General features: G+C 43.1%; 1 protein-coding gene across 21 annotated transcripts in view; it reads left to right on the top strand.

Annotated features, from left to right (window-relative positions):
* The window catches only part of ADGRF5 (adhesion G protein-coupled receptor F5), a 111,727-nt gene extending 93,393 nt beyond the window's left edge, over nt 1-18,334 (top strand). For 12 of the 21 annotated variants that reach the window (XM_067006348.1, XM_067006347.1, XM_067006358.1 and 9 more), the window contains 9 exons: nt 2,741-2,953; nt 4,704-4,856; nt 6,626-6,834; nt 9,333-9,512; nt 11,185-12,570; nt 13,832-13,873; nt 13,960-14,019; nt 14,623-14,707; nt 16,582-18,334. In XM_067006348.1, coding sequence (XP_066862449.1) covers nt 2,741-2,953; nt 4,704-4,856; nt 6,626-6,834; nt 9,333-9,512; nt 11,185-12,570; nt 13,832-13,873; nt 13,960-14,019; nt 14,623-14,707; nt 16,582-16,661 — 2,408 coding nt within the window. In that variant the 3' untranslated portion in view covers nt 16,662-18,334. Of the gene's footprint in view, nt 1-2,740; nt 2,954-4,703; nt 4,857-6,625; nt 6,835-9,332; nt 9,513-11,184; nt 12,571-13,831; nt 13,874-13,959; nt 14,020-14,622; nt 14,708-15,880; nt 15,948-16,581 lie in introns of all 21 variants that reach the window. The other 9 variants (XM_067006360.1, XM_067006349.1, XM_067006359.1 and 6 more) reach the window with 1 other exon arrangement.
* Nucleotides 18,335-19,715: the final 1,381 nt, after the last annotated feature.

The raw sequence follows: 19,715 nt of genomic DNA, 5'->3' as shown, positions 1-19,715 counted from the left end.
CCAAAGGGGGGAAAAACACATTTTTGTTTTCTACTTATCCCTAGACATTGTTCAGGTTGGGAGGAAGTGCAAATTTTTGAAAGAAGAGGGAATTTGATAGAATTGCTTCAATAATAGCTGACATTTCTTGAGCTGTTGCTATTTGATAGATATTGTCTTATGTATTTAAGTGTATGAATTAATTTAAAACAATAAACCTAGAGGAGAGTGCTATTATTTTTATTTTTTTTTGGAAAACAGTCATTTATTTGGATTCATAGTTTTACAAAGGGCGTTCTCTCCCACCTTGTAGTAGAAGAATGATATAGTCCCAATTAGATTGTTATATAGGCCAGCATTTTTCAGGGAGATGTTTAAACATATAGTATATAACTTTAAAATGCTGTAAAGTTACCACAAAAATAAAATGACAAAACTACCTAATCATTCTACCTCTCTCTCTATCCTCCCTGCCCCTGTACACCTGGGTGTGGGAGATTTGCCTTATCACTCAAAAAAGTGTCAAGAATAATGGTCACAGCTTAGGTCGCCTGGGTAAGATTACAGCCAGAGATTAAAAGACCATAAGAAGCTGTATCCCAGCCAGGCATCTGAAAGGGCAGAGAGGTGGCTCTATGCAGGCTGAGTAGCAGGCTCTTCAGTGGGGAGATGAGCACCTGCCCTGACTCCTCAGTGTTCACCATAGACTCATGCAGGGAATATACCAGCCACCTCCTCCTCAGGGAGGAGCATGATGCCAATCATACCGTCTCAACAAGCGCCACCACCTGCTTTATTTACACAAAGAAAATGCTCAATAATAACAGCATCACCCCATGCCTCCCTCCCACCCAAGATCTTTCTCCTGAATGATCTTTCTAAAACAAAGATCTTACGTTCCCCTACTCCAATATACTCACCCCCCTGAAGATACTTTGTTATATGTCATTTCAAGATACTTCGAGAACCAAACCCTCGCAAAGACATTGAGACTTGGTGCCTGATAACTTGATTACCTTCAGAGTCCTGGGTAAAGAGCAAATCAGGCTGCAGATTGAACTGAGTGGTCCTATCCTGGCCCTGAGCCCAAGGGCTGTTAGGAAGCTGTCCTAAGCCCTGATTCCGGTCATTGGTTACATCTCGGAAAGGAGCTCTAGAGTTGTGGGCAATGACCCACTGGCCCTGAGAATCCTCGGTGAAAAGCTGACTCCACGAGTCCTTGTCATTCTTTTTGCTGTCCCAGGAAAACACAGGAATAGGACAAGGGCTTTGCTTCACTGCTTCTTTGTTTGCTCCACTCCAGGAATCGAGAGTGCTATTATTATCTCCATTTCACAGATGAGGAAGCTGAGGCCCAGTGAGGTTAAGGAAACTACCTGAGGTTATACATCTAGTAGACAGCAAAGTCAAAGGGAAACAGAGACTGTGTTGCTACAGAGGCCAACTCTTAACTACTCTGTTCTAAAGCTTTTCATTCATTATAAGCTTAATCAGTCCAGATCCTGTGAGTTCTTTACTTTTTCATATAAGGCCTAGGCAATATTGTAGAAATAACTACTTATCATCTGGCTGGACTTGGTAGATACAATCAGGAAATGGGAGTCTTTTTCTCCTGTGCTGAACTCACACAGGAGAGTTCCTACTATCAGGCAATAACTTAGGAAGAGCTGTGGCTGTTCTGGTCACACTGAACTATTAAACAGTCCCAGACTCAGGTGCTAAAAATCATCTATTCTCAACTAAATCAACTACACTTTTATTTTATATTCAATGTAAATCCCACCCCCCCACCTCCCAGTAGGAATCAGAAAGCGTTTCCTCTCTGTTCTCATTCTACGTGTTTTCCCTCTGGCTAGCAGCTACTCTGGCTCCTCCAGAATCAGGGCAAAGAGAAGGAATGTCAGGAACATTGAAAGGTCCTACTTAACTGTAGATGCTGTTATAATCTTCCACTGTCCCGACAACAGCTGATCCAATGGTGGTTCATCCTCTGATGGGCTCTGGTGTGAAGTCCAATAGGAAAAGTTCCTTTCATGAAGCTCAACCCAAGCCCTGTCCGCAGTCCACTCTGCTTCACCAAGCACTGGGCGTGCAGGCAACTCCTGCTGCAGCCTTCTCTTTTCACTCCTGCAAAGTCGGCCCGCTCTCCTCTTTAGACTTTTCTAGATAAGAGTCAGACATCTAATCTCAGAGCCCACAGAGCAAGCTCTCCCAAGAACTCACAGTCAACCTCTCTCCCTCCCTCCCCGCTCCCTCCCCACATTCCTTAGTGGTGCCATGAGGTCCCAGACCAGAGGCACCTACTCCCTTAAAGATGGGGAGAGGGGGCCTCTCAAGACCATGGTGCGCTGTCTCCCTCTTATTGGCAACTGTCTTCAAAGAACTCCCCAGCCCAGCACACACCAAAATTCGCATTCCGTCCCCCCTGCAACCCCGATTAAAGAAAGAGCTTTGGAGTAGGTATGGTGAACCAGATTTGAAACTCAATTCCACCCCCAACAGGCTATATGACTCTGGACACACCACTTGATTTTATTCGAAAGTAAGTGAATATTTAGGTGGCGATGAGCTAGTCCTTCAAAGGCATGGCGAACCCAGGAGGGGAACCAATGGAGCATTTTCCAGTCCAGGGTCCAGGAGCGGGTGCTGTGCCTCTGCCCCAGCTTGACAAGGAAAACCAAGCCTCTTCTCAACTTTCTCAGCAAATGTCTGTTTGGAGGGATGACTTCGTTCCATCTCATCTTGGCTTCCTTCCCCTCAGGAACCTATCACTGCATATTTCGATACAAGAATTCATACAGTGTCATGGCCAAAGATGTCACCGTCCACCCGCTGCCCCTAGAGCCTGATATCATGGTTGATCCTTTGGAAGCTGTCATTCCATGCACAAGCTCCCGTCACATCAAGTGCTGCATTGAGGAGGACAGAGACTACAAGGTCATTTTCCAAGCTGGTTCCGCGTCCTTTCCGGCTGGTAAGATGCCCACTGCTGAACTGTAAGGACACATAATTCCATACATGTGGAGTCTAAAAATTTACTCTTAAAATAGGGGTAAAGAAACAGAGGAATTGCTTCAGAGACATAATGTAACAGAGGGAAGCCCATGAGGCTTTATTGCCTTCTATTTTGCTATGTGACCAGTGGCTCATTGGTTTGTGACAAAATCTTGAGAGTCTGTGAAGGTGGAGCCCACTGTTTTTAATGACCGCTGTTGAACATAGCATTAAGTTACCGGCACAAGTCTTCTATGCACTCAGTATAGTAGACTCGATATTCTGATCACCCCTCCCTCTATGCTATGAGTCAGCATGAAAGAAAAGTATGGCAAAAATCCTTTTAAATGCACAGTTGAGCAGGCAAGAGAGTAAGAGAAATAACCAAGGGTCAAAAACAGAAGAAAAGAAAAATAGAGGTAATGCTTTAACTAATGCTGGAGTTTCCCTGAGGGCATCTGCCAATATCAGAAACCTCAGAATCCTGAATTTGAATATTAAGGCTCTGAAGTGTATGAAAGAAAAGGCCTTGCTCCCAATACAGTAACTAAGGCAACCTACCCCATCAGCACAATGTCAGGACCCTCAGACAATGACATGCTCAATAAAAGAAGAAGCTAGAAAAACAAAATTCATCTGCCAGAGTTAAGAGCTTGGCCTCAGTGCTGGGTGGGCAAAAATTTCCCCTGAGAAATATAACTGTCCTGCCTTCATTCAGGTTTGGGACTTGAATTTATACTACCTATGTGGTCCAATAACTCCAAGCTGAGGACTAATTGACTTAAAGTAGTCCGTTGGTAGCACTCAGTGGTACCTGGCCAAAAAATTTAAATCCTCTCTGGTAGAATGTACCCTCCATCCAGATCACTCAGGATTCCTGTAGATTAAGGTCAACCAAATATGAACTCACAACCACAAATCGTAATGCATGGACACATTCACGAGGGATTTATAAGCTCTTTCATACTTTCAAGAACGTTCTTCGGGACCTATGCTTAATACAAAACATAACAGTAGGCAATGAAAAGGAGACGAAAGAAGTGGGCCATATATGTCAAAATCTAGAAGGGCATATGTCGTAAAAGACAATACATAGAGCATTAAATATATAAAATGAGCACTATAGATAGAAAGAACAATGGAAGTTCAGAAAAATGGGAATCCCATAAAGACTGGACAATTTAGAGAAGGCTGCATGGTAGGGGGGATATGAAATCAATCTGGGTACCGAACTATTGAAGCGTTGTAACATTCTGTGTTCAACACGCATGCATTCACTGCTTTCTTTGTGTCAAATACTGAGCTAGGCACTAGGAGACGCAAAGATAAATAAGACCAGGTACCTTCTCTCCAAGATCTTAGGGTCTGACGGAGGAGACATCTGTAAAAAGATGACCTCTAAACCTATGTGGCAAAAGCAGGATAGAATAAAGGCACGGAGCATGGTGGCATTTTGATAGGTAGAGGAAGGTTGAGAAAGCATTCTGATTGTCCAGAACTGGGTAGGCACAGATTTGGAGCCATGAATGGTGAAGGTAAGGTTTTGGCTAGCACACATGCCAATGTGGGCTTACTTACTTCTAGGCTAGAGGCAGTTTGAAAACCACGTTAAAATGAATGCAGCACATTCTTGGGAAAAGCTTGGACCAGTTTATCCACATTGAATGATTTTAACAAAATTTGTGCTTTGAATACTAATGCTGTGACTTCATTGTTTCATTGTACCTTAGCAAAAGAAGTTAATGGAAAGCAAGTGTGCTACAAACACCATTTCGTGGCAAACTCAATTTCCTGTCCAGAAAATATGGATGTGTTTTGTCATATTACCAATGCTGCTAATAATTCAGTCCGGAGCCCATCTATGAAGCTTTATCTGGTTCCTGGTGAGAGCATTTTAAATTATTTTAAAATGGTATAGTCACGAGCAGGGATTCATGTATTCATTCACTCCCTCATTCATCCATCAATAAATATATGTTCATCACGTTCATGTAGCAAGCCTTGAGCTAAGCATGGGGCTTTGAAAAGAAATAAGCTATGTTTCTTGGCCTCAAGCCTCGGGGAGAGATAAATGTGATTTTAAAATGTTATCACATATAATGTGGTAGATTCTAAACTAGAGACAGTTGTGGGTGGCTAGAAGAGGCTGCCTGGTTTAACTCTGCTAGTGATTAGGTGGGGAGAAATTGATCAGGAAAGCCTTGCAGATGAAGCCATATTTCCGTATGTAAAAAGTATCAGAAACTATGTAAAAAGGGCTACGTAAAAAGAATCAGAAACTGTCTTTCCCATCCTTTGTCACCACTGAGCCAATATTCCCCTAAATACTATTTTCAAGGTAAAAGGTCGTGATTTGTGGAGCCATCTCTGTAATAACCCATACCGAAGAGCTCTCCTCAGTATCAACAGAGGGGCAAGTGGATAAAGGATGCTTCTGGGCTTGCATCATAAGCAATCCCCTCCCCCCAGAAATCTTCTCTCTAATAGAACCCGTGATGTCTGTAGGATCCATGGCTCCATTACCAAGCTTGTTTGAGTTTACTGAGGGATTTGAGGTCCTTCTCAACGTCTGTTGGTATCTGAGCCCTAGACAACAAAGTAGGAAGCAGTTTAGAGCTCCCTATCTCTCTGAGTCACTGTCCTCTGGACCCCACCAAGCACACCTCTTCCAGGGGGCAGCCAAGGTCATTTCTCCACTGTCCCTCCATGATGATAAAACATCATCATGCTTTATTCACTTACCTTTGTTCTGCTCTTCTTTCTTCATACCAAGTCTGATTCCTCTTCTTTTTCCTAATAGAACATTACTTAGGTATTCTAAGATTTTACACAGTGGCTAAGAACTCAATTCATGCTAAATTTAAAAGATGATGAAAGGGGGGTCTGCTCATCAGAGAGTCAGGGTCCCTTGGAGACTAGAGATTCTGCAATAAATGCCATTTTCCCATTCAAGTCTGTCTTGAGTAGAGGTAAAGAAAAGTCATCCTCTAGGGACACCAGAAGGAATAAATGCTTAGGAATTTTGCCCAGAATATTCAGGTCATGGGTGCCTGGAATTCCTACTACTAATTATATCCTTGGATTAAGATGGTGCTTCTCAAACTTGGCTGCACCCTAGAATCACTGGGGAAGCTTAAAAAACTGCTGATGCCTGAATTCCGGCCCAAGAGGTTTTGATCTACTTGGGCTGGAGTGAGCCTGGACATTGGAATTTTCCAAGCTCCTCTGAAGATTCTAATACACCAGAGTTGAGAAGCCCTTGGATTAACTCATTATGTCCCTAAGACCCTTATTAACCTGCCTATCTTTTATCTGGATGAGTACACATCAAGCTCTCATTATTTTCCACGGCTTAGATTTTACAGGCATCAGAGAGAAGATTCCTGGAGGTCAGAGGAGGGAATGAGGCATTGAGGAAATCAATTCTGTTCGAAAAAGCCAGCGCAGATTAGAATGGGATTTGCATGGAAAGCCCTAAGGGGCTTTAGAAAATCAGGGGCAAAATAAGGAATTTGGGCAACTCCGAAAAGGTCACTGAAAGGAAAAAAGAAGAGGAGTTCAAAGATCAAAACTCTAACTAAGCCTGACCCTATTTCCACTATCTTTTCTCCTCTTTTCAATTGTCCTTTTTATGCCCATTTTTCCAATGCAGGGGAGAACATCACATGCCAAGATCCTATCATAGGTGTTGGGGAACCCGGAAAAGTCATCCAGAAGCTTTGCCAGTTCTCTAATGTTCCCAGAGTCCCTGGGAGTCCCATTGGCGGGGTCATAACTTACAGATGTGTGGGCTCCCAGTGGAAGGTCAAGAAAAACGACTGCATCTCTGCCCCAATAAATACTCTGCTCCAGCTGGCTGAGGTGATTCTTAAACACTTGACTCTGAACTCTTGGTGGGGAGATGTGTCTAGCTGATCCTATTTCTCAGCACTTAGGAAAACGGGCTTTGAGCTGCTTTGTGTTGCTCTCAAAGTTATACTTATTTAATTCCAAAGAAGATGCACCCCTAGAAATGCTGAATATTTTGCTTGAATCCGAATATGGAGGCAGCAAAATACGTGTTCTGCCCTAGGACCAGCTGTATAGCTTCACCTTGACTTCTTAATACCTTGTTTCCTTTACCTCCAAGATGGAAGTCGTGTTATCTCCTCTAACTGCTCTCCTTTGAAGAATTTTTTTTTTTTTTTTTTTTTTTTTTTTTTTTTTTTTTTGCGGTACGCGGGCCTCTCACTGCTGGGGCCTCTCCAGTTGCGGAGCACAGGCTCCGGATGCACAGGCTCAGCAGCCATGGCTCACGGGCCCAGCCGCTCCGTGGCATGTGGGATCCTCCCGGACCTGGGCACGAACCCGTGTCCCCTGCATCGGCAGGTGGACTCTCAACCACTGCACCACCAGGGAAGCCCTGAAAAATTTTTTTATATCAAGCTAATAGCGCTAATCTTTTCAGAAAGGGGAGCAACACAAAAAGTAAGGTTCATCAGTCAAAAAAAATAGTTGGGCTTTACGTTTTTACAAGTCTGAGATTTCCTTAATCCTTAGAGGTAACCTATAGTTATAGAAGGGCCTAGCTGACCTCTCTTACCTAGAATAGAGATACTGCCATGTGGTAGGAAAAACATGTTTCACTTCATCAAAATAAATATAAATTACCTCTCATACTTAAGTTGCTGAAAGTTCGAGACTCCTAAAATTCCATGAGTTACAATAAATGAGGCAATTACTGGGGTTATAGCTTATGGTAACATCTTCAGACCGTGAGCTATATTTGGAGCTAACATCTGGTTAGCTCCAAATCCTCGCATCCTGGGAAGAAGGACTGAGTAAAAAAGGTGATATTGGTTTGCATTTTATCTAGTTATCTCTTGTCTCACATCAAATTCATTAAAATACCGACTATGTATAAAGCATTATTATAGATGCCATCAGGGTAAAGAGGCCAAATCAGAACTTGACCTCTGATTGGATACAGAATATAGATATTATATATGTATTAATTTGGGCTAGGATAATCAGGAAGTTCTGCTTGAAAAACTTGGCATCTGAGTTAGACCTTGACGGGTAAAGCATCGGGAATATAAACTATCCCAATTGAGGAAGATAGAAATTATAATTTGAACTCAACATTAGGCCCTGGTCCCAATTCTAGATATACATACCCTTTCAATGGAAAGGGGGCATGCTGACCTATCATGCTCCGTCTAATTTATCTGTTCAACATATGTTATTGAATACCTACTACATATGAAGTTAAATGCCTATGTTAGGGGTTATGGGATATGAGAAGGATATAAAGAAATGCAACTCATGGTTCCCATTGTTAAGGAGCTTATCATTTAATGGGAGAGAGATTGAAATTAAAACACAGGATGACATTGGTAGAGATGTCACAAATGTAAATTCTGTTAAGTAAAACAAATACTTCTGCATTCAGAGGAAGAAACTCCCCTGGGTTAGAACACTCATCAAAGTTCTTTATGGAGAAGACCAACTTTTAGTTCATTCTTTAATTATAGTGAGGAGTCAGATAGTTAGAAAACGCAAATGTGATCATTATAGATAAGGTGACTATACAATTTATCATCCAAACAAGGATACTTTTTGCTTTTTGGTTTTTTTGTTTGTGTGCATGTGTGTTTGTTTTACTGAAGTATAGTTAATTTACAATGTTGTATTAGGGAAAAGAATCTAAAAAAGAATATTTCAGATTCTTTTCCCTTATAGGTTATTACAAAATATTGAGTATAGTTCCCTGTGCTATACAGTAGGTCCTTGTTGGTCTTAATTTTCCCTCCCCCCCTTTCCCCTTTGGTAACCTTAAGTTTGATTTCTATGTATATGGGTCTATTTCTGTTTTGTATGTAAGTTGATTTGTATCATTTTTGAAAATAAAAGACGGCACTATTTATAATTACACTGGGACATCAGATATAAACCAGAAGTGTCGCAGGGAATTTGGGATAGAAACCACTCTCATGGTCAGCGAGGTAAGTGATGAGAAAAAACAGAGTGACAAATGTGCTTTCATACAATCAAGTGACAATTTTATGCAACTTTAATCTAGTTCTCTAGCAATCATATCTACTTCCCTTCCTTTTGCTTTTCAACTAGTCATCAGGTTGACATATGCTGTACTGTTCCTCTTCTATGTGTGAGGTCTCATGTAATATTGCACTCTGAAGAGCAAGCACAGTTTTAAGAGATAAGTACATTACCTTATGGGATATACTTATGAGAATGGAGGAATCAAAAAGGAAACTCAGATGTGAGAGATTTTTGTCATGGATGTATCAGCAGTATTTGATGACTGATGGGCAAGTTTTTTGATTTTTTTCTGTCTGTGTCGGCTTTTGTTTTACTAGGCTTTGATGAAGAGCCCTTCTCAGGATGAGAAACTCCCTTCATACCTAAAGAATCTTTCCATTAGCACAAACCAGGTGAAACTTGAAGTCAACTCATTTCCTGGGAGCCTGGGAGCCATTATTAACATCCTTGATTTGCTCTCAACAGTTCCAACCCAAGTGAATTCAGAAATGATGATGGTGAGTTTGCTTAAGCCTTGCAGGAGTTTGGGGTCTTGTCTTTTCATCCCTCAGGACTTGGGGTCAAGAAACATAACTTCTCTCCATTGCAACTTCTTCTCTGTCTTTTCCCGAGCAACACTCTGCCAGCTCTGGCTTTTAGCATGTCAGTGAATATTTTCAGTGTACATTTTGGGATCTTAAGAAGATTTCTTTAGAGAAGGTCTGTTTTAGTTTCTTCATTAAAAGAGAATGAATTCTTACCTGCTTTCTAGGAAAACTAGGAATGAAAGGTTTTCAGAATATGTGCAAGGTGGGATTCTCAATGGTCTCTCACAAGACATGATCTTTGAAGCAATCAGCATTCGGAGAGGAAAGAGAATTCACCCACCAGAGTTCAAATGAAGAGACTTTAATGAGGGGATACTTACAGAGGTAAAACCAGGAATTTTTTTTAAAAATGGTATAAGGCACCCAGAGACCAGCTACATTTAGAAGGCCTTACTACCCTGAGGATTAATGTGGAAAGGAGAGGACATAGTACACCCAGAGCACTGGGGGGAGGGATTACCGAGCAGGAGCTACAGTATTGGAAGTACGTAACTATCACCAAAGGTGTGCTGAGAGTGAAATGAAGGTGCAGTGGGTAGCAGGAAAAATATATCTCAGCTTCTTTCTTCTCTCACCCTCTCATCTCCTGCCGATGCTTCTCATTGGCCAAACCCAACCAGAGGTAACTGGCAAGCATCTGGGGTACCAGGGGTCCAAGGAGCTTATACAGATTTCCCAGGGCTGCTGTAGCAAATTGCCTCATTCTAACCTCTGACTTTGTCTTCACATGACCTTCTCTTCTTCTCCATTTACCTTCTCCTCTTCTGTCTCTTATAAGGATACTTGGATTTAGGGCCCATTTAGATAATCCAGGTTGATTTTTCTCTCCAGATCCTTAATTACATCTACAAAGACGCTTTCTCCAAATAAGGTTTTCTCCAAATAAGGGCCACCATTCAACTAACTGCAGGGTTCATCATTTCAGATAACAGAACAAGGCAAAGAAGGGCAGAGAGAAAAAGCCACTTCTCTCCATGGAGAGAAGCCACACATGACAATTCCAAGTTTATGGGAGAGAGAATCAAAATGTTGAGCTAGAAAGAAAAATGCCTTTAACGACACTCCCATGGCTTATTTGATGCTCAGCATTTGCGAGGGTCTTCTGAGACTACCTCACCCTTGCTCGTGAGATACCACCCACCCAAAAGCCTTTACAGGCTTGAGATTTAAAATAAAATAAAACAATTAATAAAGAGCTCTGTCAGCCTGCTGAGTCGACCTTAGTGAGAGGTGGGGGCCGTTCTCACCGTCACGACTGCTAAATGTTTAGTAAGTCTTGCAGTTGTGAGGACCCGTCCCCTGCTAATTCCCTCCATAAGAAGGTGGATCACAGGCCTCCACAGCCTGTGATGCTGCATTTTTCTCTTCTATTTTCTTCTTCCCTGTACCCACTTAACCAGTTTCCAGGGAGACGTTCTCTCTTTCTCTCTTATGATTGGAAACATTTGGTTGGTTTGATCCCATGCCTTCTATTTTCTTCTTCCCTGTACCCACTTAACCAGTTGCCAGGGAGATGTTCTCTTTTTCTCTCTTATGATTGAAAACATTCGGTTGGTTTGATCCCATGCCTTGTCAATTACAGCACGTCCTCTCCACGGTCAACGTCATCCTCGGCAAACCCATTTTGAATACCTGGATGACGTCACAACAGCAAAAGACCAATCAGAGCTCACAGTTACTGGATTCAGTGGAAAGATTTTCCCGAGCCTTGCGGTCAGAAGATAGCACCATCTCCCAACCTAATGTTCAGATGAAGAGCATGGTCATAAAATCTGGCCACCCCAAATCCTACACACAGAGCTTTGTTTTCTTAGACTCTGACCTCTGGGGCAATGTGACCATTGATGAATGCCAGCTGGAACACGTACAACCAGATTCATTTATCGTCACTGTGGCTTTCCCAACTCTCAAAGCCATCCTCGCCCAGGACCTTCCAGGAAAGACTTTTGCAAACAGCTTGGTCATGACAACCACTGTCAGCCACAATAGAACCACGCCATTCAGAATTTCGATGACTTTCAAAATCAACAACCCTTCGGGCGGGGTACCAAGGTGTGTCTTCTGGAACTTCAACCTCGCCAACCGCACGGGGGGTTGGGACAGCAGTGGGTGTTACGTTAAAGAAGTCACCGAGGACAGTGTGTCCTGCAGCTGTGACCACCTCACATCATTCTCCATCCTCATGTCGCCTGATTCTCCAGACCATGATTCTCTCCTGAAAATACTACTGGATATCATTTCCTACATCGGGCTGTGCTTTTCCATCTTGAGCTTGGCAGCCTGCCTCGCTGTGGAAGCCGTGGTGTGGAAATCGGTCACGAAGAACCGGACTTCCTCCATGCGCCACATCTGCATCGTGAACATTGCCGCCTCCCTTCTGGTCGCCGACGTCTGGTTCATCGTGGCCGCCGCCATCCACAACTACCGCTACCCACTCAACCAGACGGCCTGTGTGGCCGCCACCTTCTTCATCCACTTCTCCTACCTCAGCGTCTTCTTCTGGATGCTGACTCTGGGCCTCATGCTCTTCTACCGCTTGGTTTTCATCCTGCATGACACGAGCAAGTCCATTCAGAAGGCTATTGCGTTTTCTCTCGGCTACGGTTGTCCTCTGGTCATCTCCGTCATCACGGTGGGGGCCACCCAGCCCCGGGAGGTCTACACAAGGAAAAACGCCTGTTGGCTCAACTGGGAGGACACCAAGGCCCTGCTGGCGTTCGTTATCCCAGCACTGATCATTGTGGTGGTCAACGTGACCGTCACGGTCGTGGTCATCACCAAGATCCTGAGACCTTCCATCGGGGACAAGCCAAGCAAGCAGGAAAAAAGCAGCCTGTTCCAGATCACCAAGAGCATTGGGGTCCTCACACCTCTCTTGGGGCTCACCTGGGGTTTCGGTCTCGCCACCGTGTTCCAGGGGAGCAATGCTGTGTTCCATATTGTATTTACCCTCCTCAATGCCTTCCAGGTACGTTCTGCAGGGCAGCGCTCTCAGGAAGGATCTATAATGATAGAAACACAAACAGGGGTAGGAACGGGGAAGGACTTTTGTTCATAGGAGGCCCTAGCCCTAAAGAACGGTAATGACGAGAACTCAATGAAATAGAAAGGGCACATTCCTCTGCTCCCATGGAACCTCACGCCTCTTATCACCTGCATTATAATTTAGTTGCATATGCACCTCTCTTCTAAATGCCCTGATGATACAAATAGGAGGAAAGTCCCTTCCCTACACTGGATTTTGCTATTTGTCTAACATTATCTTGATGCTGTTTATTATCTCCTAAATGAAAATACCACCATTAAACCAAACAATCTCTCCAGTTAATTTCCACAAGCATTAAATGAGCGCTCTGCCTTGGTGAGGTCAGGGGCAGCATCTGTCTTATTTATCAGTACATTCCTAGTGCCTGCAAAGACCTTGGCACAGACTAGGTGCTCAGTAACCATTTGGCAAATGAAATGAAGGCTCTGTACCACATAGTGGGTTCTCAGGAAACATTTATCTGAAGGATGAAAGAATGACTGCTCTATGTAAGGTAGACATTTTGCTCCATTATGTGAAAATGAAAAAGACATTCTCTTTGCTCTCCAGCAGCACGTAACTATAATACAAGCCACATTGTTAGGTGGGCTTTAGCAGAGGTACAGACAGCAAGCCTTTGGAGCACAGGGAAGGGGAGGCTTCATTCTGATTCAACCAGTACATCAGTGGTAGGCCTAGGTCCCCATGAGCTGGTGAGGATCCGGGGCATCTGGAGGTGATGCCAAGACATTGCCCTAGATGCTATGCCAAGACCATGCAAATCCTAACTTCTGCTCCTGGGTCCACGGCTCCAAACTCTAAGGCTCATGTCTCATGATGTTTATAATATGCCTTGACTAGAAGGGACTGATTATTCCACCTCACGCCTTATGTTCTCATCACAACTACATGAAGGTTACTGTAGACATAAGAGGTATGTTTAATAACATAACCAGCAGGATCTCCAGTGCACAACTGGGTGGAAATAGGGAAATTGAAAATATCCTTATGACATTATAACATCAAAGGTCCCTTGGTGTGGACCTACTACATCATTGTCATCTACTGGACCATAAATGCAGATGTGGAAAGAGGTAGTACAAATTCTATGGCAGGTGAACAATACTTCCTATTTTGCTAGACTAGAATATGATTACTCTAATTAATATGATTAAAATGCACTTCTTCCCAATTCTTTTTTCAGGGATTATTCATTTTACTCTTTGGATGCCTCTGGGATCAGAAGGTAAGAACAGTGATATTCATGATCCTAGAAAAGTCTAAACTGCAGTGACACGTTGAGTTGACAATGGCTTCTTTTAAATGATGCAGGTACAGGAAGCCTTGCTGAATAAGTTCTCACTGTCGAGATGGTCTTCACAGCACTCAAAGGTAAGTACTTCCTTTGTAGAGACTTTCACAAACCCCTCTCTCTCCACCAATTATAACATAGATTATTCCACTGTGTTTGCTACTTACCTGATTCTGCCTATTAAACATAGTCATGGAACGGAACTAGCATTAAGATGCTGTCCCCAAATCTTTAAATAGAGGTTACAAATAGCACAGATAACTGGAGGTTAAAACCAAATTTCGATGAGAAGCACTCTTCTGGGGAAACTCAAGGCCGTAAAGAACAAAATTTGAAGAATAATGATGAATAGAATTTTCTGTAGTTCATCTTGGAAAATAACGATTGCACTTAAATATATTTGTTTTCCTATGTCAAAAGATAATAAACCGTATCAAACAGTGAAAAATGTATTTGGAAGCTATTTCCCTAATACGGGTGGTGATATTACAGTATTTCAGAAAGTGGCTCCCCTGCTTAATTTGTCTGAAATAGAAATTCACGCTCATCCAGGATCTCTCCTTAAAGTGAGATGAAAGATAGCAGTCAGCGACCACTAGCAGGCAGCAAACGAGTCATCCTACAGATCAAAACTGGGCCTTGGTCTAACACGCTTGCTTTGTAATTCTTTTTTTCTTTTCTAGTCAACATCCCTAGGTTCATCTACTCCCATATTTTCTATGAGTTCTCCAATATCAAGAAGATTTAACAATTTGTTTGGTAAAACAGGTACGTGCTGACCTCTAGATGTTTCCTGGGCTGACCTAAACATATTTGCCCTGGGGGGAACCTCACAGCCCTACTGTCCTACTACCCACGTCATGGCATTGACCCATGATGGCCTTATTTGGGGCAGAGGTTAAATACTTGCTTATATTTTCCCAAACAACCAAGAGGTTGGTACAGAGGGCAATTGCCTTCAACCTGTGGAGAGCTCTCCATAAAAACTGCATCCACCATAAAACTGGGAACTGTAAATTGCTGGCTTGGTCAAACATGGAGTTTTCTTCTCTTCCTGTTATATAAGAATAGGTAGGTCATGTTTATGGGTTACAGGGCAGTGAAGAATATATTTAGAGAATCCTACCATAGGATCCCATGCTGTGAGTTTCATTTCCCTTTTTTTTGCCTTTTCTTTTTTTGGAGTGTGCTTCTTTTACACATCGACATTTATAAAACTGTGCATACATATGAGGGATCACCCAAGTTAGCTGTTCTATTAGGGGCATGGCGCAGTGAACATTTCCTCCTTGTAGACATAAGATAAAGAATGTTAAGGACTTTGGGCAGTGGGTCTCAGCTCTTCTGGCAAGCTGAAACTCCTGTCCCATGTCACCACCACCTCCTCCCCTTAGGAAAATAGGCACCAGACTTCCTTTTAGCTCCTCAAAACTGAACAAATCTCACAAATGAAGAAATGTATCAAAAGCCTTCCTGACTAAAGCTTTTCATATAAAGCAAATTTTGAGAATGCCTATTAATTATTGAAACTCCGGAGAACTTGGTGTTTTGAGCTTCATTTTGATGCATTCCTCATGAAACTGGAGGACCTTCACTTTTGATTGAACCTGTTGTGAAATGATCAAATCTCCAGGGTATGTTAGAACTATTCCCTTTGGCCAGCACTGGCCCTGGATCATGTTTACCATTTGCATTAAAGCAAGAACAGTGAAAACTCTATGAAACGATTCCACAGAATCAGAATGATGCAATATGTAAGGTCAATAAAATGTGTTCATTGTTTCTGAACCAGTCAGATCAAGAGTTGGGGTCCTGTTGCCGAGGTCCTGGGGCCTGAGAGCCCTGGCCATTGCCACTCAGCTTTTCAGGGTCATTAATGCAGATCCAGGTTGGCCTGTTTGAGGGTTCCATAATCACTGTAACTTTGGTTTGTGTTGTCAGCAGCGACAAAGGGCCCCCCAGGCAATGATGGAAACCTTGTTAGCCGTGGCAGTCCACCCATCTGATGGTAGGGTGGGCACTGTGTCGCTCCCCCTGCCCAACACACAGCCCCTACTGTCCCTGTGTTCAGTCCCCACTCACCTGCTGACACAAGCCTGTGCAGTAGCTCGCGGGCCACCCGCCCTGCTACACTTATCCTCAGCACTTTTGCTGGCATTCTCTGACTCCTGCTGCTTTTTCGGTCCTGCCTTTTCTTCTCCTGTAACTTTCTCTTTTCTTTCCTTTTCTCCCTTTCCTCGGCTCAGCCCCCAGGCCCCTCCCAAGAGATTCCCAAAGTCACACCAACCCAAAGGGACCAGGGATATTCCCTCCCACGGATGCTCCCAGGCCAGTGCATGTGGTAGCATGCAGAGGGCTGCCCCTGTCGCCGTCTCCCTGTCTTTTGTAGAAATCTGGCTGCTGGTATGATGTGAAATAGTTAGTGCTTGTCTTGTCGGCTGCCACGCATGCTTGAGAACAGCTTTGTTTGTTCTCCAGGACTTCTGGGTCTGGGGAGGAGGGCAGGCATGTGTTCCTATCCAGGCATGGCCTGAGCTTACCTGGCTCCTGGAGCAGAGCGCCCCCTGGGCCATTGGCAGAGGTTCACACCCCAGTAATCTTGAAGACTTGGCTTTCAGCTGAGCTGCTGTTCTGTTTTTCAGGAACATACAATGTTTCCACCCCGGAAATAACCAGTTCATCCCTGGAAAACACATCCAGTGCTTATTCATTGCTCAACTAAGAACAGGAAGATCCAGCCCATGGAACCTCTTGGGGAACACTGGACGTTCTCTGAAAAAGAGATTGTTTCCAAGCCATGGATAAAATGTTTTCTCCACAGGCTTCAGGAAGCAGATGCTGAAGAGACTTTTTCATTAGGGAAGGGGCTTTCTTTTGTAAATACAGACTAAAAGGAATTGTTACATTCATATTGCAGCCCTACCCCCACCCCTTGTGTGATACAGAATGTGTATAGTATTTAAGTGAAACTCAAGCCAACTTCTCTGTCTATATTGTAAAATAGAATTTCAGAGACATTTTTACTTTTCACACCCTGGGCCCAAAGATAAGCTTTGATTAAAATAATAAGTGAAAGGCTAGGACCTAGAAAATACTTCAGTGAATTCTAGGAAGGAAGGAAGGAAGGCAAGAAGAAAGGAAGAAAGAAGGGAGGGATGGAGGAAACTAGAAGGAAAAGAAAAAAATAGAGAACAACATAAGGACCACATTTTAAGATTTCCATGTTAATGAACTAATACAGTTGCTTCTCAGGTGCTGCAACACTGAAAATTCAAAAATGACTCCAAAATAGAAATTGAAAATTAGCTGTGGAGAAACTTCAATATCTTCCTGGTATTTCCTTAATTAAGAGGGACCAAAAAAAAAACCAAAGGCAATGAAAAAATTAGGGAGGAAATTATAACAAAGATGCTTTCAAGTGGATGATAATATTTACAAGAATTTCATAGAAGAAGACATGATTCTCCTGATGCTAAACACATACATACATACATACATTAGATCACAGCAGACCAACTGCTGATTACACTTTTATAGTTTAGCAGAAAAGCCTTATGTTCTGCTTTGTTCCACTTTTTGAAAGCAAAAAATATATATTTTTATATCCATTCATTTCCAAATGTGATATATTGCACTGAAATACAGAACCCCCCTCAACTGTCATATATTTAACAGCTTTAACCAGGTACTTTTCTATGCATGATAGAATAGATTTTAATGAACTTACAGCATTGTATATTATTATTGTTGTAGTTACTGTGGATTTAGGGGCCCTTGGTGTGTTGTATAGCTCTCTATGTATTAATTCGTTCAGTTCCTAAGTTGCTAGACCAATATACATTAAGAGTTTTCTACTGTCTAATTTGTGTTTATTCCGACCACCTGGAAATCTTCTAGAAAGAAATTTTATAACAGGCTAGTCTGTGCTCCTGATGACACTTTACCTTGATGAACAGATGGTGAAGATTGTTTGTGAATTATGTGCATGTGTGTATTTTGCTTGTGTGTGTGCATTTCATAAAAATGCAAAGATTAAAATAGCATCCTTATCAAAGTTAACCATGTAATGCCATGGAGCAACTAAGCCCGCATGCCACAACTACTGAGCCCGCGTGCCACAACTACTGAAGCCCGTGTGCCTACAGCCCGTGCTCCACAACAAGAGAAGCCACTGCAATGAGAAGCCCGCACACCGCAACGAAGAGTAGCCCCCGCTCGCCACAACTAGAGAAAGCCGGTACACAGCAACAAAGACCCACTGCAGCCAAAATAAATAAATTAATTAAAAAAAAATGTTAACCATGTATTGTAGCCACAGCAACCATACATCCCAAATCACAGTCGGATCCCAGGGAGACAGTGAAACAGAATAAAAATGTGGGGCCTCTCTGAAAATGTGGCTTGTGTGGTCTTCATAAGGACAAATTTAAACATGTCCAACCACCAGGAAGAAAGGGCAAAAGAGTCCAAGATTCAGCAACCATTTATTTATTGAGGTTCGAAAGGATATTCTGTAAATGTTTTAACGCTTTAAAATCTCTTCCGTTTATTTTAAATTTTAAATTCTATTTTCATCTCTCTTTTCTATATGGAGAGGGGGAGGTGAGACAGAAGTCGTAATGTTTCAAGGAAATGAACTCTTTTTTTCATACCTATTCACAAACGAGGCAGACATCTACGCCCACATTTGCCTGCAAATTGTCACATCATTATCCCAGCTGAATAGTTCATTATTTCTTGTTTGTTTGTTTCGGTACACGGGCCTCTCACTGTTGTGGCCTCTCCCATTGCGGAGCACAGGCTCCGGACGCGCAGGCTCAGCGGCCATGGCTCACGGGCCCAGCCGCTCCGCGGCATGTGGGATCCTCCCGGACCGGGGCACGAACCCGTGTCCCCTGCATCGGCAGGCGGATTCTCAACCACTGCGCCGCCAGGGAAGCCCAACAGTTCATTATTTAAAGTCCCTAAAGGAAATGATTGTCAGGCTTAACATTTTTCAGGGAATGATCACCTTTGAGCAGAGTTTGGTACTTAGAAGACAGGCCCAGAGGTTAGGTTGGAGAATCAACGGAATTAGATTTAGCTATTAGGGGAAAAACGGCGTTACTGATTTGGTCTCTGGGGTTGTATCAGTGGGGACTGAGGCAGGGTTAGACAGTATGTTAGCACGGCCACCTTGATATGATCGGCCAAGGAAAGTACAGCACACTGGAGGCTGTGGGTCTCATGTTCAAAACCACAAAGTGACAAGAAACGCTGACCTTCCACCCACTTCTGTAGGGATCCTTTGGGAATCATTGTGTTTGACTTTGTGAAGGGGACCTCTGTAATGACAGGAACCTTCAGCAGGGCTCCCCAGGATGTGGATCTGGCTCTCTGCCCACGTTCATTAACATGGTGGGGGGGGCACGTTCACTTACCCCCAACACACACACACACACACACACACACACACACGTGTGCATGTACCTCCCACCTTTCAAGTCACAGAGCCGGATCCAAATTCCAGGAAAGCTATACAAACAAAACATTGGAGAAATACAATAAATGCTGGTTTTCTGCTCAACTGCAAGACACATAGTTCAGCCACTGCTCTTTGCCAAGAAGATCCTAAAATAAGCAACAGAATTCAAAATTGTAAAAAAGAGTGGTCCGTGAATCTGTAAATTACATGAAAGCAGGAGCTGTGCTTGGCCCCAGGGTCACCAGTTCTCAATCAGCAAGGATTCTGAGGCTTTTCACAGCAGATTTCCGAGGGAAGGGAGAACGTGGGCTC

This window comes from Kogia breviceps, chromosome 10, assembly GCF_026419965.1.
Source record: "Kogia breviceps isolate mKogBre1 chromosome 10, mKogBre1 haplotype 1, whole genome shotgun sequence".
Classification (NCBI taxonomy): domain Eukaryota; kingdom Metazoa; phylum Chordata; class Mammalia; order Artiodactyla; family Physeteridae; genus Kogia; species Kogia breviceps.
This window is presented reverse-complemented; position numbering and strand designations above follow the sequence as displayed.